This window comes from Perna viridis, chromosome 8 (assembly GCF_037379345.1).
Source record: "Perna viridis isolate PV_CMFRI_1.1 ecotype Kerala chromosome 8, ASM3737934v1, whole genome shotgun sequence".
In the NCBI taxonomy this organism is placed as follows: Eukaryota; Metazoa; Mollusca; class Bivalvia; order Mytilida; family Mytilidae; genus Perna; species Perna viridis.
Window position 1 is genome coordinate 47,369,020 of NC_142452.1, and position 17,543 is coordinate 47,386,562.

General features: G+C 33.2%; 1 protein-coding gene across 4 annotated transcripts in view; it reads right to left on the reverse strand.

Moving 5' to 3' along the window:
* LOC148610775 (uncharacterized) overlaps window positions 1-17,543 on the reverse strand; it is a 56,204-nt gene continuing 38,661 nt past the window's right edge. For 3 of the 4 annotated variants that reach the window (XM_088596133.1, XM_088596135.1, XM_088596134.1), the window contains 8 exons: window positions 14,175-14,303; window positions 13,418-13,525; window positions 9,382-9,474; window positions 7,714-7,782; window positions 5,998-6,084; window positions 5,135-5,224; window positions 2,660-2,773; window positions 1-517 (listed from right to left, as the gene is read on the reverse strand). In XM_088596133.1, the coding sequence (XP_088452259.1) occupies window positions 374-517; window positions 2,660-2,773; window positions 5,135-5,224; window positions 5,998-6,084; window positions 7,714-7,782; window positions 9,382-9,474; window positions 13,418-13,525; window positions 14,175-14,303 (834 nt within the window). In that variant the 3' untranslated portion in view covers window positions 1-373. Of the gene's footprint in view, window positions 518-1,603; window positions 1,649-2,659; window positions 2,774-5,134; window positions 5,225-5,997; window positions 6,085-7,713; window positions 7,783-9,381; window positions 9,475-13,417; window positions 13,526-14,174; window positions 14,304-17,543 lie in introns of those variants that run through there. The other variant, XM_088596136.1, reaches the window with a different exon arrangement.

A 17,543-nucleotide genomic window follows, 5' to 3' on the forward strand; every position in this document is an offset into this window, starting at 1 on the left:
TTCCCTATATATTTTTAATTAGAACAAATTTTCACAGAATAAAGATTTAACAAAGAGTAAACAAAGATGCCTTTGTAATATGTGAAACACCAAAAGGCTATGTATTTTATAAGTATATTAAAAGTCAAACAGTTGAACAAATTATTTGAAAGTTTTTGAAATAAACTATTTCAATTACTTCTCTGAACCAAACACTCTGCTTTCCTACAAATAATTCACAAAGGTTTCCTATTTCTTTTAAATTAGAACCAACACAAAAGTAACTGTAAATATTGCACAGAAATGATGAGCTGAAAGAACTTCCTGGCAATGTCACATTAAATGCTTGAAATATTTATGGCATGTGGAGATAAGATCAAACTTTGAAGTGATCTCAAGTTCCATCCTTTTCATCCTCCAACACAGAAGAGTCATTTTCACATTGATTACTTTCAATCAGTACATTTAGTTGTTGTTTGGCTGTTTCTAAGAAAACATCCAGACTTGATAACTGTCTTTGTCGAACAACTCTGTCTTTCTGTAAATAAAAAAAAAATATTCCATGAGATTGGCAACAAAAACAAAATTAAACAATGCAACATAAACTATGATCCTTATGGTAAAAGTGAGATTTGAAAACAATGACATTTGCTTAATAGTGACATACTAGAAAAACTGTGAGCAATGCTCATTTACTTGATACCGAAACTCCCCCATTTGATAACAAGCACCTTTAAGCTCAGAATTGATTTGGAAATGGATCCCCTATGTCCCCATATTCATAATTGACAAAGTCCATGCTTTGATATGTGAAACCCGTGAATTAATTTGGCTCAAAATCTAAAAGAGGAGATAGACAATGTGAACATGTAGTACAAATTCATTCAGTTCTATTTAATGGTGTAGAAGGAATAAAATATAAGATGGGTTCCCCCTGAGTAATGGTAAGACAGTACAGACGGAAGGAAGGAGATATGGACCACTATACTACCCCCACTGCAAAGGGGGGGGGGTGTGGGTAATGAAAATCCAATTATCACTATTAGTGGGAGATTTCCCCCATGAAAAATCCAAAATTTAAGTTTTCTAAGAACAATATCAATCACAATTTTAAGTCTCTTTGATTCCATTTAGTGTAGATAACTATTTGATGTGTCAAATCTCTCATTAGCGGTTCAAAAGTTTGGGAAGAACAAAAATCACCTGTTTGACAAACCATCATAATTGATGTGAATGAGTTGAACAGCAGATACATATCAGATAGGAAGTAATTCATTCTCGTCAAAACCCACAAGATCCACTTTTATTTCTTATTCAGAAACAATTACAGAACACATCACAAGTCTCAGTTTGTCAATTGGTTGTTGCACTTTAATTGGGATAAAATCATACAGAATGAAAGAAAATTGTCAGATAGAGTAATTGTTCTTGGTTTGGCTGATTTAAGTAGGTAGACCTGGGGTAAGGGACATAACTCATGAAATCAGTGATATGTTTGTATTATATTCAATTTTACCAAAGCCTCTCAAGCTTTTGTTTGAAGCAGGTACGAGAACACAATTAATTCCCCTTGGTTTTCTTTGAATACGAATACAGTTCCAACTTTGGTAGTAGGTACCTTCCACTTTTTTTCATATTTTTACTGGAAACTTATTTGCTGAAGTTTTGCCTATAATTGGTAGAAAATAGGTTAAAATTACATGGGAATTTTTTTCATTAATCAATTTTGACTAAAAGTTGTGATTTGGTTCAGTGGAAGAAGGTTAAAATTTAGGACTTTTAATCAGTTCATTTGTCATGTTTACCCCATCTCCAAGTTATATGTATTAATTTCAGAAAATGATGGTTAAATTTTCTACAATTTATATATAAAATCCTGTTTGTACATATCTTAAGGCCAGAGAAGTTTTATTCAGTTTGCGCCGGTGGAATTTTTTAAATCTGCTCAAATGTGTATATTGAAATGCACTTGAAAATTAATTGTGGCTTGTGCCAGCATAATAAAATGAATCAAAGTTAATTAGATGCTTACATAAGACTGATGTAAAATGCTGAATACAAACGTTTGAATGATTTTTAAGAGTTGTGTCCCTTACCCTAGGTCTACCTCCTTAAGAAGGAGCTAAATTTATGGTTTTATTCAAAATACAGACCTGTATACAGATGTAAAAAATATATCTTTTGATCGGTGGGTTTACTTTAACCCGGAAGCATTTTATGCACCTGCCCCAAGTCAGGAATTTCTGGTCTCTGTATGTATTGTATTATTTTTGTTTTCAGTTTGTTTTTAGGTTGCAGGATCAACTAATGTGTTGTACCTGTGTATTATGTTGTTTTAAGGCCAACTGCAGCCTGCCCTGCAGTGTGAAGGTTTCTTCATTGTTCATTGAAGACCCATGGGTGGCCTTCAGCTGACATTTTTTATCATGGTGTGGTTGCTGTCTTTTCGACATATTCACCATTTCTATTCTCATTATATAATCTGCATCATAAATCTACCACTGGCAGTCTCTTAATTTTAGATTGACTGGTACTTAACTAAATCTTTTTTTTTTTAAATTCCCTTTCAAGCGTTTTGGAAAACCGATTTAACATGTAAATGAATGCCATCATTAAGCCATTAAATATCATGGGTAATACTTTTGTAGAAATGGACTGTCAAGATTTCCATAAAAAGTACCTGTTTTTGCTGTGATAAACAGTTCTGCATGTCAATCTTGGTATCCTGAATGGCAGCCTTTAAACACTCTCTACAGTGATCACTCTCATGGTTCAGTAACTCTCTCATTGTCTCCTATATATAAAATAACAGGAGATTAATTTTGATAGAAATTAAATCCTTTTAAAAAAAAATATTCTGAGTATTTTCATCACACAAAAAATCTAATATAACGAAAACAGGTATGGTGTCTATGTTCAAGACAACAACTCCAATAAGATTAAAATGTCAGCCCAAGGCCACCCATTGGTCTTCAATGAATGACAAGAAACCTTCATACCACGGGCCAGGCTGCAGCTGGCCCCAAAGCATCATTATACACGGGGAAAAAAAAGTCCCCCTGCATACTCAAGTAACATAATGACTATTAGCGGGACTACAAACTGTTGGATTGTGACATAAATTTCATTCAAAACTCAAGATCTGATGATGCCACAATCACTCTCAATGGTTTGACGAAATATTTTCAAAGACCCTTGTCTTGTAATTATCAGTCCAAAAGATCAACAGAATCAAAGTACTGTTAGCACTGGAGGTTTGGGATTCTTGTGAAAATTGTACATAAACAATATTTTTAAAGATTACATGATGTAAAATAAAACTTTCATCAAACATTAGCATTTCCCATATTACTTAGAAATGATAAGTTAAATGGAACACATTTAAGCTTTCTTGACACAACACTACAAGAACTAAATTCTCTAATGCAAATTTATTACTAAACAATCTCTCAAAGCCAAAAAAAGAAGTCCATCAAATCATCAGCTGATTAGAAGACACTGGTAAATCTTAATTTTATTTGCCAAAAATATAGAATATCAGGGATGGATCCAGGATTTTAGATTAGGGGGCACACAGTTAAAATTTTTTAGGTTAAATTTTTTAAATATTCTTCTAGAGTGGGTGCAATGTAGATATCTTTTGTGGTAAAATTAGCAAGAAATTAAAGTTTCAACCTAAAACCGCCTAAATCTACCCCTGACAATCCATGCTTAGCAATTTTTTTTTTTTTTTTTTTTTTTTTTTGGGGGGGGGGTGGGGGGGTTGCATGTCTGCCACGCCCCTGCCTGAATCAGCCCCTGAATATCATTTAACTGAATAATTGTCAGAAATATATTCACTAAGTATAAAAAAGGTACTGAATGAAATATGAAAGGAATCACTTTGAACTTCATTGAGTGTAGTTTTCAAAAATAGTAGGGAAGTTCTTGACATGAACCAGTGACATAAGGTATTTTGGTTCTGAAGAATCAAAACTCCCCAAAAAGTACACATAAACGAGAAAAAAGATAACCGTGGTATGATTATTCAATGGGTACCAATTTAATGGTATATGGGGAAATGGTTGAACCAAAAAAAAAGAGTTTAACTAACAGTAATTAATCACCACAGACAAACAATGAATAAGATGTAATAATCACTCACTAAAATGCCAAATCATTGTGCTGTGCAAATCAGTTAGAGAGCTGTAAAAATCACCCTTCACGGTTTGTAAAAATAACCATTCAAGGACTGTAAAATTCACCATTCAGGGAATGTAATATTCACTGCTCAAGGACTGTAAAAGTCACTTTTCAGGTAATGTAAACATAAATGTTTAGGGGCTGTAAAAATCACCATTCAGGGACAGTAAAAATCACAATTCATGAACTGTAAAAATTATTGTGCAGGGACTGTAAAATTACCATATAGATACATACTCTAAGAATCACCTTTAAGGGCATGTGAAAATCACAATTCAGAGACTTTTAACATCACAATACAGGGAGTGTAAAAATTACGGTTAAGGAAATGTATATACATGTATTACCATTCAGAGAATGTCTTAAAAAAATCACCATTCAAAGAATGTAATATTCACTGTTAAAGGACTGTAAAAATCACAATTCAGGGAAAGTAATATTCGCTGCTAAAAGACTGTATAAATCACCATTAAGGGAATATTATATCCACTGTTCAAGGACTGTAAAAATCACTTTTCAGGGAATGTAAACATGAATGTTCAGGGATTGTAGAAATCACCATTCACGGACTGTAAAAATCACCATTCAGAAAATGTAAAAATCACTGTTCATGGACGGTAAAAATCATCATTTAGGGAATGTTAAAACACTTTTAAAGGACTGTAAAAATCACCATTCACGGGCAATAAAAATCACAGTTCTGAGATTATAAAAATCCTTGTTTAGGGATTGTATAATCACAATACATAAGCTCTAAAAATCACCTTGAAGGGAATGTAAAAATCACAATGCAGAGACTTAAAATCACCATACAGGGAGGGTAAATATCACTGTTCAGGAAATATAAAAATCATCATTCAGGGACTGTTTGAATAATCAGCATTCAGTGACTGTAAAAATCACCATTCAGGGACTGTAAAAAATCGCCGTTCGGGGACTGTAAAAATCATTGTTCAGGGAATTTAAATGTCACCTTATTCTTCTCTCTCTCTTCATTCAGAGCAGCCTTCATTTCTTCCACATATTTCTTCCTCTCTGCATTCATTTCTTCCCTCATTTTTGACTAGCAAATTAAAAAATCATAAAAAATATGTAAAAGAAGCCAAAATATATTCCAAACTAATGGTAAATGGTTTCAAATAGTGAAAACAAATGATTAGATGCTTTTTTTTCAGTCAGTTTAATCTGTTACTTGTAGAAGGTTTATACTTGTCATCTTTTTCTAAGTATATATAACTAATGCATAATTTGATAAATATTACAAAGCTGTTCTTATTTCTGGATTCTGTTAAGAAACTGTAAGTACTTTGAGAAAGTTTACAAGTGCAACCTAAAGCATATATTCCATTATTTGACCTTAATATTTGGCTGCAAAATCAATAGAGTTTTATAGTGGTGAAAATCTGTTGAAGAATCTGTTGATGGTAGAGAAATCACAAGGATGTTATGGATTGCAACAACAGTAATATATCCCTCAGCAATTCTGCTTAGGAGGAGATACAAAAGTAGACTTCGGCTCAATTTGAACTCTGAATGCGTAACATGGATTATCTACCCTTGTGAAGATTAAAAAAAATAAATTTCAAATGAATTTTTCTCCCTGCGACAAATTCCCACCATTTTATATTTTCGACATTTTAATTGTACAGATTTCATGGGTAACATGAGTGAAACAGATTCTCCTTCAGCCTATTCTTCATTTACATTATTTCTCCACTCTCTATGACAGAACTTAGCTAGCTTAATCATGCACTATCAAAACGTAATTTTTACCATCTAGAGTGGGAAAATAATTAAAACCACTATTACTGAAGGAGAATTTATCATTCTACTCACTCTTTCTTCTTCTAATTTTTTGTTCAGTATCTGTTTTTCAGTCTCTACGGATTCTTCTAATTTCTTTCTACAGACTTCTTTCTCTTCCTGTTACATTGTAATTTAAATAATTTCTGTTATTTCCATTTTAAAACTGTCACAGAAAAAATATTTCTCCTGAAATGTGAGTGTGTTTTTTACTGATCAGCATGATTATTTATTTTAAGTAGTTACCTCAAAAATGAAAATATGTAGGCTATCCAACCATGCATCACATGATTCTTATCTGGAGTACTACTTAGCTATTGTTGATAGGTTGTCTACGGAATGTTTCTAGTATTTTAACAGGTTATATAAAATAACTTACTGTGAAAGTACTTTAATTCACGGGAACCAATTTTCCTGTATTTGGGAAGAAACACATGTTTGTGTTCTTGGTTATGAAGTTTTCAGTATACATATCGATGGAATTCTCCTTTTCTTTGGGAACCAAATTTCACAGTTTTACCTACCCACAAAAACTGCGAAAAACTGGTACCCCACAAACAACAGTACTTTCACAGTATTCCAAAATACCGGCAGTTCATTTATGGAACATTTAGTGATACACATCCACAAAATGGTGAAAAAAAGGGGATGGCGAAATGTTCAAAATGGCCTAAGTCAAATATTACATTTTGGATTTTGATGAAAATAGAACTTAACCAGTGTTTTATGGTCCTCAACAAAGTTTTCATCTGAAAACTGTGGGAAGGACAGACAGTTTGTTTGTTTGTTTGTTGGGGTTTAACGTCCGAGAAGCAGTATTTCAGCTATATTCAGACGATGAACATGAAATGATGATGAAATGAAAAAGGGATGGGACACAAGAACAACGGGGTAGACAAATTTTGATTGCCATGGGAAATAGGAAGAGGTGGGTAGGGTCGGGCAATTTAGTCTCCTGTGGTGGAGCCCTATGGTTCCTACTCTGGGAGAATACCACAGTAGGGTTCTTTAACGTGCGAGGAATGTGGCATCTTTCCCAACATGGTGCACCACTATGGTTTGCGGTTAGGTTTTCCGTATTATAGCCTGACAACCCCAGCATGTAACATGCCAGGGGTACCCCATTCCACCACCTGGGGCACACATCACAGTTGTTTTGTGGGCAGAGCGCCCTAGCCCCTGGCTAGGGTTCTGAGTACTATGTAGTCGCCTTTTACGACAAGCTTAGGGCTGCTGTAGGCCTATTCTTTTAACACCCGGACCTGCACAGGCTTACAGACAGAGGGACAATTGGAGATGCAACTTTTTGGAGAGTCTCAAAAAATACCTCGCCACTTTAAGAAGCAGGGCATAAAAATGAGAAACATTGCATTTAGTTCAATGTATAATACATGTTGATTCAAATCCAATTACTGTAAACTGGAGCTGTTTTTTTTTCATGATTTCTGTGACCAATCATTTTTCCTGCAGTATTCAATTCACAATCTTTCCCAAAAATATACTATAATGTTCTTCAAAGAAATTTTCATGACAGTTTAATTTTCTAGTTACAGCTCTTACCGCGAAAAATAGTAAATATAAAGCTGCTGTTTAGGAAATGGTTATTCATAAAGAATATTATTGTGTTTGGGATCATTTGAATCACAGAGTATGAACCAATCATTACAGTAAAATTCACATGGGAAAGATGAATTTGTTGTTAAATTGGTAGATATCTGAAGAGTCTGAATCAAGAATAAGATTTTCAACCTCTAAAGCTTCCCTTAATCTTCTTTCATACACTGCTTTTTCTTCCTCCATCTGTGCATCAAAGACATTCTGAAATTAAATGAGGACAAATATGTGCATATATCAAAAATTCTAATAAAAAATGAGTTGCGATTAACACTAAATTGTCATGGTCAATCTTGATTTGATGGTCACAAGTAAGATTAAATGAACTGCTGATGCAAGTATAATTTCACCACTGAGGTCTATACTACAGCAATCTCCTAAATGCCTCTCTATTTTTTTTAACAAAAATATAAAAATGGGTCAAAGAAAAAATGTCTGGGTTGCCAAAAGTTGGTAAACAGGAAGTAGAAGTGTGACTGACCTGAAATCTCATCACAAGATATGTGACTGAAAATGCGTACCAAATATCTAGTGGCTGTGAAAAATATTTGCCCACCCGCCTGACCAACATTCACCCTTCTATAAGTCAATTTCTACGAGTGCAACATGACAAAAAAAAACATAAACAGACTGTTATTGTGTACAACCAAATATCAAAATTTCATTCTATATCATCAACCTCCATACACATTGCAATTGATTACTCCTACATCCCTGACTGTGCAATAAAATAATTACCATCACCATGTATCCACCATGAAAGATATTAAGAGTAATCAAGGTAACCAAGATTCTAAGGGGAAATCAAAAGAATGTTATCTAGGGACAAAGACCAGACATGGAAAACAGACAAACACACCAAAGAACACAAAACAACATGTAGAAAGCAACAAAAGTAAATGAGCAACTAGGGAATCTATTACCTGTACCAATGCATGATATGGAAACCTTAGACACCCAAGGATTTAATTGTTCTCTAATGAAGCTCCATCAAGTTAAAGAACTATTATATCTAAAGATTCTGAGATTTTCCCATGAGAAAAGCTTGTGTTAGATTCTTATCTTTACTTTTCAGTTTATTTTCATGTTTGCATTGAAATGGCCATTGATACATAACAACCAGATCTAAAATAAAGGTAATTCAAAACAATGATTGGATATAAATAAACTGCCTGAAATAATCACTGTTTATTCTCCATTAAATTCTTATTTAAAAAGAATTTTCAAAAACATAATGATTAGATATGATCGTTCACTCTATAACTATTCGTACACATATTTTACAGGAAATACAATGAGAATCAGCATGGTGTATATGTCGAAGAGCAACAACCCTACCAGGATGGAAATGTCAGCCCAAGGCCATCCATTGATCTTCAATGAGCAAGGAAAACCTCACACCACAGGGCAGTCTGTAGCCCCAAACATCATTATTCACGGGTACAGCAAAAGAATTGTCCCTATATACTAAAGTAACATAAAAATAAACTAAAGGTGAAATCAAAACAAGACATATAGAGGCCAGAAATTCCTAAAAGCAAACATGTTCTGTCTCAATCTGTGGGTGAAATAATAAACCTTGCACAGCTAAAAGTAGGAATATGTTCTTGTCTCTTAAGTTAGAAAAAATCCCAACCCACCTTTACATTGCTGTCAACTGTCACTGTGCAATCACCTTATACCATTATAACCCTATTTATACCATTACTTAACACATAATTTGTTCTGCGAATTAACATGATTAAAACTCGCCAACCTACAATGATATCTGTCACCAACTTCTTTTTCCAATGATACCCTCACCTTCTGTTCTGCTATTAACTCCTGTAACAGGTCAGATGCTTCCTTCCTCAGATTTCCTTTCTCCACCTCTAAAGCTTTGGCAAAGTCCTCTTTCTATATAAAAGCAAAAGAACATCCATTAATAACAGAACTGCCCTAAATCTAGTAATAGTATATATATAGCAACCTCCTTTTGATAGCACAACAACAATTCATAACATAAAGTTGCATATGTTGTCATGCTAGGGTCACCCTCAATTGTACAGGAGGTTGTCGTGCTAGGGATACCTCCACTTGTACAGGAAGTTGTTATGCTAGGAACACCCCCACTTGTACAGGAAGTTGTCATGCTAGGGACACCCCCTCTTGTACAGGAACTTGTTGTGCTAGGGACATCCCCACTTGTGCAGAGGGTTGTCGTGCTAGGGATACCCCCTCTTGTACAGGAACTTCTTGTGCTAGGGACATCCCCACTTGTACAGGAGGTTGTCGTGCTAGAGATACCCCACTTGTACAGGAAGTTGTTATGCTAGGAACACCCCCACTTGTACAGGAAGTTGTCATGCTAGGGACACCCCCTCTTGTACAGGAAGTTGTCATGCTAGGGACACCCCCACTTGTACAGGAAGTAGTTATGCCAGGAACATCCCCACTTGTACAGGAAGTTGTTTTACCCACAGCATCCAAAAACTGTTTATAACTTATGCCCCATCTATATAAAGCCACACAACAAATTTAAAATCAATCCATCCATCAGGAGATGAAAGAGTAATCAGGGGAACCAAGATTCTAGCAGAAATCAAAAGAATGTAATCCAGGAACAAAGACCAGACATGGAAGTGTAATCAAGGGAACCAAGATTCTAGCCGAAATCAGAAGAATGTTATCCGAGACAAAGACCATACATGGAAAACAGACACACGCAACAAAGAACATAAAATAACCAAAATAATACATACAAAGTAACAAAAGTAAACTCGGACTCCACTAAAAACTTGGAGCATGGACCAGGTGCACCAGCAGGGTAAGTGTCCTCTGCTTTTCCATAAATACCCGCCGAAGTTGCTCATAAAAAGTCCTGGGCAGAAGAAAGAGGAAAGGAAAACTATGACACGTTGAACAAATCAGTTTTCATGGTGCAGATGGATACACCATAACGATCCACAAGATAATTTTGATAAAATTCAGAAGTAGGTACGAGGTGATTCCATTCTACATGTACCAGACACTTGTTGAGTGGGAGTATAATTTACCAAGCTACACACAGAACATGTATATATAACTTTACACAAAATCTAAGGTAAAATAGAACTATCAAAATGCCAATCTAATTAACAGGTATTGTTGTTTTCAAATATTTTCTATTGGTTATTCAAGTTCCACAGCTATAGTGATCTAACTATTCTACATCAGTGACACTAATTTCACATAGTGACTATCGTAAACAAATACATGTATAGCAGAAAAAAATCAAAAGTGTTAAACAGTTTTGATAAGCTCATTTTCAAAAAACACTGCCAGAACATCATTTTTCTTGAATTTTACCTTTATAAATTATGATTGTAACTGACAACAGCTTATGTACAGAAGTGTGTTAGGATGAAGCACAAGGGTTGAAAAGGTTTGGAACGGCACCTGAAATTAGGGTCAACCGCCTGTTTGGGGTACTACCCATCATATGTTGGGTTTTCTCCATTATAAAATCAGAAAGTTTGGAAATGGCCATTTTTTATTCAAAAGTGGGAGTATTAATTGGAAGTATATTTTCTAAAGGAAGTATTCATTTTATTCTGATATCTTAACAGTTGTGGGCCTCGAAGTATTGCATTGTACTTGGGTCTGTTACTTATGAAATGTAATCAAAGTGCTGTCAGGACATAACGTTTTTGATTCTTGTGAAAATTATAGCATGAATGAAATTTAGAAGATTACATGATGTAAAATAATATTGTGATCAAACATTTGCATTTTTTATATCTAATATCAAGAACCGTTCTTTCCCTAATAGGTATAAACTGAATGTCAATCCATACTTCTGATGGATTCACACCCAAATTCAATTTTGTTCAATTTCACCATTTTCCTAAATTTTTAAAACTGTCCAAAAGTTAAACATTAAATAAGTATACTCAAATAAAACCAATTTTAGCTTAAGAAAATAGTTTCCTTCATGAACATAAGATTTCCAAAAACTTGACACTTTTATTAATTTGAATTTTTTCACCAATTTTACTTGGTTAAAATCAGCACTCTTCACTTCCTGTTTATTAATGGTAAACTATAAATGAAAAGATGGAGTATTTGACTTATAATGGAACATACTTAACACATTTTATGCTACTTGACACATTACTACAAGAACTAAATTCCCTAAATGTAAATTTATTACTAAATATCTTTCAAGGCCAGAAAGGAGTACCATATGAAGACTAGATCTCAATTTCATTTACAAAAATAATAGAATATTATTGAGCTGAATAATTGCAAGATACATATTTACTGGTTATGAAAGAGGTATAGAACAATATATAAGGAATTACATTCGGACTATATTTTTGTGTAGAGTTCAGAAATAGTAGGGAAGTTCCAGTGATAGACTGGCAACATATGGTATTTTGAATCTGAAGGATCAAAGATCCAAAAATATAAAATATACATCGTTTGCCTTTTTATTCAGGGTTCAGTTTTGCCAGATTTTACTGTATACAGATTAAAAGATTTTTCTCCAGAATTAAATGATAGGTTTAACTGCATTCTTCACTTACTAAACAAAAATCTTCTAAAAGCCTTTTTTTTTCATTATTATAATTGGTTTATTTTATCAATTAAATTTACTGAGGTAAGAATGAGATAAAAAACATTTAAGTACCAGTCCACATAAAATTCACACACTGCCAATAGTAAAGTGATTAATGGAGTAGAAAAACCCACCATACAAACAATGCTCTTTCAGTCTACATATGCTATATTTTCACATAACGATAGCTATATCTGTATTCAGATCTGTACTTTTGAGAAAATCATACATTTTTCTCTCACTAAAATCAACCAAATCAAACAAAATCAAGAACAGTAACTCTTGCAAAGTGCCAATTTCATGTACAATCTACATAATTTTTATCTAAAATGCACAACAACCAAATGAAAAACTAAGACTTATTATATGTGATCAGTAACGGTTTCTGAACAAGGAATAAAACTAAATTTGGTGGGTTTTTGACATGCATGAATCACCTCCTGTCTGATTTTTATAAAGACAGATACTTAATTCAACAAATGAGAATTGATTGACACAACTGTAAGACTAACTAATGATATCAACAATAAAACAATAAAATTAAACGTTTCTTTTTTTTTTTTGTAGTGCAGGATTTGTATTTCTACACTGATGTTGTATACTCAATTTTGTCTTTTTTGCTCAAATTTGTAATTCAATACATCTAAAAAAACAACTGAAAAGCTATTTCAATGTATTCTGAAGCACCAGTGACATAGATATTTTTGACTGCTTATATTGGGAAAAAATGTGGGAACTTTTTTTTTCCATAGTGCATTTCAGCCCAATTTAACCTATCAATATCTTAAAAAGGCAAACTTTACAAACACTCTGATGATCATTTCTGTATAAGCAATAAGGCAACAAAATCTGTGTTTTTTTCCTTCATGTGCCACACGTGTGTGCACATTTTGCCTGATTCTTAGGCAGAGAAGAACTTAATGAAATATGTTGAATTTAGAATATGTTAAGTGTGTTATAGTTACAGAAAATATAATGCTACAAAATCACTTGATTGGTACTTGGACAATTGAATGACACAATTGGTCTTAAAATTAGAAGCATATTGACTTAAGTATTGAATTTACATTCAGGACATTTCCAGAGATCACAGAAAATGGCTACATATAAATTTCTCACTTTGTAGATTCATGTCCAGCCTTCATCATGAAAAAAAAGTAAGAATTGAAAAAAAACTGAAGCTTGAAATACTAAAAATGGCCAATTGATTATGTCCAAAGCATATGTACTCATGAACTCATGAAATGACTGAGTACAAACCTGTTGCCATAGCAACTCCTGAATCTGTTTTTCTTGTTCTTGTTTAAGTATTTGTTTACATTCCTTCAAGACCTCTTCCTGCTGAGATACACACTGTCTTGATAGTTCCTGTTAACAAATTCAAAGTACACATGTACTGAGTCAGTTAAGATTCAGAAAGAAACTATTGTTTGCATGAAAAACACTGTATATAGCACTGAAAGCCATAACTTGGCTCAAATTATAGTTGGTTTGGTACAGATAAGAAAATTATTGAACAACATGAAATGATTCTTTGTAAGTCATGAAAATTTATAGATCAAGATAAATGGTAACACATAATATTCCAACTCTTCACAATAAATAAAAACTCACTGTACCTCATTTTTAAGATATTCAAATTGCAACAGAAGCATTTTTTTTTTTGTTTGTTTTGTAATTAAACTGGTGAATTGCTTATTGAATTATTTCAGTTTACAAGGAATGGACTATGTATTTTGACTTTGTATATCGTACAACTGTCCTTCTTTGTATAGTGTACAAATGACAGACTTTGTATTGTGAAAAACTGTCCTACATTGTAGTGAGTACAATTAACCTACTTTATATTGTGAGCGACTGTCCTATATTGCATTGTGTTCAAATGACCTACTTTGTATTGTGAATGACTGTCCTATATTGAAGCGTGTACAATTGACCTACTTTGTATGGTGAACAACTCTCCTACATTGCAAAGTGTACAACTAACCTACTTTGTATTGTTATATAAGTGACATACTTTATACTGTTCTACAACTGATGTAATAGCTGCCTGGCTTTTGGTTCTAGTTTGCTTCAGTTCTTCGAGGATTGTTGAGTCAATGTGTGTGGTGTTTGTCTCTATCTTTGTAGCGCTAAGTGTCTCAGACTGAAAGCATAACGATGTACTCATATCAATAACTTAAATATGTTTACAAAAAACATTGTTACATAATGCTTTTAATCCCTACCATGTGGTGGGGAATAAGGGTAACAACAAAATTACCAAACACTTAATTCAATCCATAATCAAGTCCAAAATAAATCTGACAAAATATATATTACATCACTGAAGTAGCTAGTACAAAGTGGATTCAGAGATTCATGAAATGGTGGAAAAGGGCAATTTGTTTAAACCAAGAAAAAGGTGATAAGAAGAAAAAATCACTTGTTCTAACAGTACGATTCTAGAAAACAAAAACACTTGATTATTAATTGAATAATATTCTTTCCCAAGTGTTTGTTATGCTTTTACATAAAAGCTAAAGAAATTTAAAATGAATGCTTTTTTTTACTTGGCTACTCCTTGACCCTTAGGCACGGATCCAAGGACTGCCATACCGGGCGTACGCCCCCCTATATCGGTAAGAAAAAAAATTTCACCCCATAATATTTTTAATTCAATTTACGCCCCCCCCCCCCCCTAAACTCAAATCCTGGATCCACCCCTGACACTAATATGCATTGGGTCAACAGCTTATTGTACAGTCACACAAATGTAACTTCTACCATTCCAGAGGACATCCCATAGGCATTTTATTGTGATCTTCACATGTTTCTATTTAGGGAGTCACCATTTGATTTTTATTGGGGAAAGGCTAAGATCAAATTTGAAATTAAAAAGCAGGACGATAATGTATGGTTAAAAATTAATCCGTCATAAAAAATTGGGAAAAATAAAAACAGCAGGATGCCAGTTGTAGCCAAAATTTCAGGATTTGGTTTGAAAACAAACCTCCAGTAGAGGATTAAATGAAAAAATAAAGTCAGGGCCGAAATTATAGTGAAAACAAAATCCAAGCCACAAGATTTGATACTTTATCTCATATGATATTGATAAATTGCCTGGTTTACACAACTTTCTGATTAATCCATGCTTGGTTTAGACAAATATCACTGTATTTACCTTAATCAAGTTCAAATGTATTGACCAAATACAAATTAGGAATTCATGCCTGCAGCCTCATTCTGAGTAATTCTAGACATGTGATCATGACAAATCATTTGACAACACAACTCAGCATCTTACATAATAATTTTTACCAATATCAAAAAAATATATTTAAAGATCCTATTTTTGACAGGATTAGACTCTAAAATTTATAATTCCTTCATAAATTTCATTTTACCTAATACATTTGGCCACTTACATAAATATCAAATTGGAAAAAAAATCTTTACTGTGCAGAATTGCATAATATGTACATTTCTATATGCATTATGCCTACATGAGATGGCAGAATGTCTGATGCTACTTCTAAACAAACTTGTTCAGGTATATCTAATTCAAATTAACAAAAGATGTTTGAATAATACCTCCTGTAGTTTTAACAAATTAAATCCATTATATTTCAAAGATCATGATTATTAGTTTTCTGATGCATTAAGGGTATAAGCTGGTTTTATTTCAACTCAAGGAAAACTTTGGTACATTTGGTAAGGTAGATACCATACACAAAATTAATAAAGAGAATTCTTCATAATACAAAATACCTCCACAAACTGAATTTTAAAATTTTTTCCACTAGCTAAATTTAGCAAGTACTGAAAATTTACACTTGCTAAATTTAAGTTATTGGGGTTATTTCTGGCCTTTACCTGTACGACATATAGAATTTTACTAGCAAATTTTAGCAAGTGGAAATAATTTCTACTAGCAAAAATGAATTTCAACTTGCATTTAGCGAGTATTTCCCCTTAAATTCGATCACTGACCTCAATTTAATACTATTTCAATTTTTTATTAGAATAACATCAAGTTGCACAAGTTTTCACAATAAGTGTTCCCTGTGTCACGAAGTCAGACAGCAACTGAAATCCCTTACAAAATCTGCTCTAGATATTAAGTTTGAAATCAATCCATCCATTGGAAAAGGATATCATTGAAACGATACTGGGACAGGCAGATGTACAAAGTGATTTCAATATAGTGAGACCTATCACTCATTTTGTGACTGGGTTTAAACTACTGTGAATTTCATGCACCCTAATTAATATTGACCTGAAAATCTAACAGTCCTGCTAATATGGGATGAAGTCCTCATAAAAGTAATTTATATAGACAATAACAGTGTGTTGACTTGATATTTATATATTCAGTTCTTCATATAACCCACGTCCTTAGAAGATAAAAATTATGTAGATTGCACTGTAGATTTCAAAATTAAGGGAGATAACTCTGTAAATGACACTCAAATACAATAGAATCTATTAGAATTTCAATGTTGATTATCTCCTAAGAGCAGGCAGATTTGAATGAATAATTACACATTTCATAGCATAGACCCATAAAACAACTTAATTACAAAAATAAAAATATGTAGCCTTCTTTGGGATGCATCACATTTTTTCAGATTTTGCATGATTCTTACATAGACTGCTACTTAACTGATATACAAATGAGGCTTAGAACTGCAGGAAAATGTGAGGCAGTGCCCAGTGAGCATTTAATTGGTTTGAGAGGAATTCTTGTATCAAAGTATTGTCAAGTCAGTGCACTGTTATCGTTTTTATAACAAAATATAAAAAAAAATGATGTTTAAGCAAGTAAAACAAAGTATTTTATTTAAGAAACATCCTGGCAACCACAAAACAATGTAACATCTGTGATGTTACAACAGAGCATTATATTCAGTTAATGACTATATTTCATTTGTAAATATATGGTCAATGCATTTTGTCTGCTTAAATAGAATGGTTGCAGAATAAATAAATTCAACCTTTAACCTTAGAATCACTTGGGATCTGATTACAGTCTGACAGGAAGGGCAAATACAGAAGTTTAAAGTATGGGTCAACTTCACCTTCAAACTTGTCGTCCCAAGTCAAGTACGACCTGGTAGGACAGCCAACTTAAAGCAAGTGACAAATCTATCCAATGTAATATAAGTCTTTTATTGTAAAATTAAGTTTTGATAGAGAAAGCGAGCACTTCAGTTTTAGTTTGTCACATTAAATATTTTTCTTTGACGTATAGCGAATGCACATAGAAAAGAAGTGATGTTCATCTTCAATTTCACCATTATTTCATGATAGACAAATATGATAAATTCTTTCAATATTCTTGTTTAAATCTGGCCCTTTCCATAGCTAAGCATACATGTATACTTCTATGAGCTAGGTTACACCT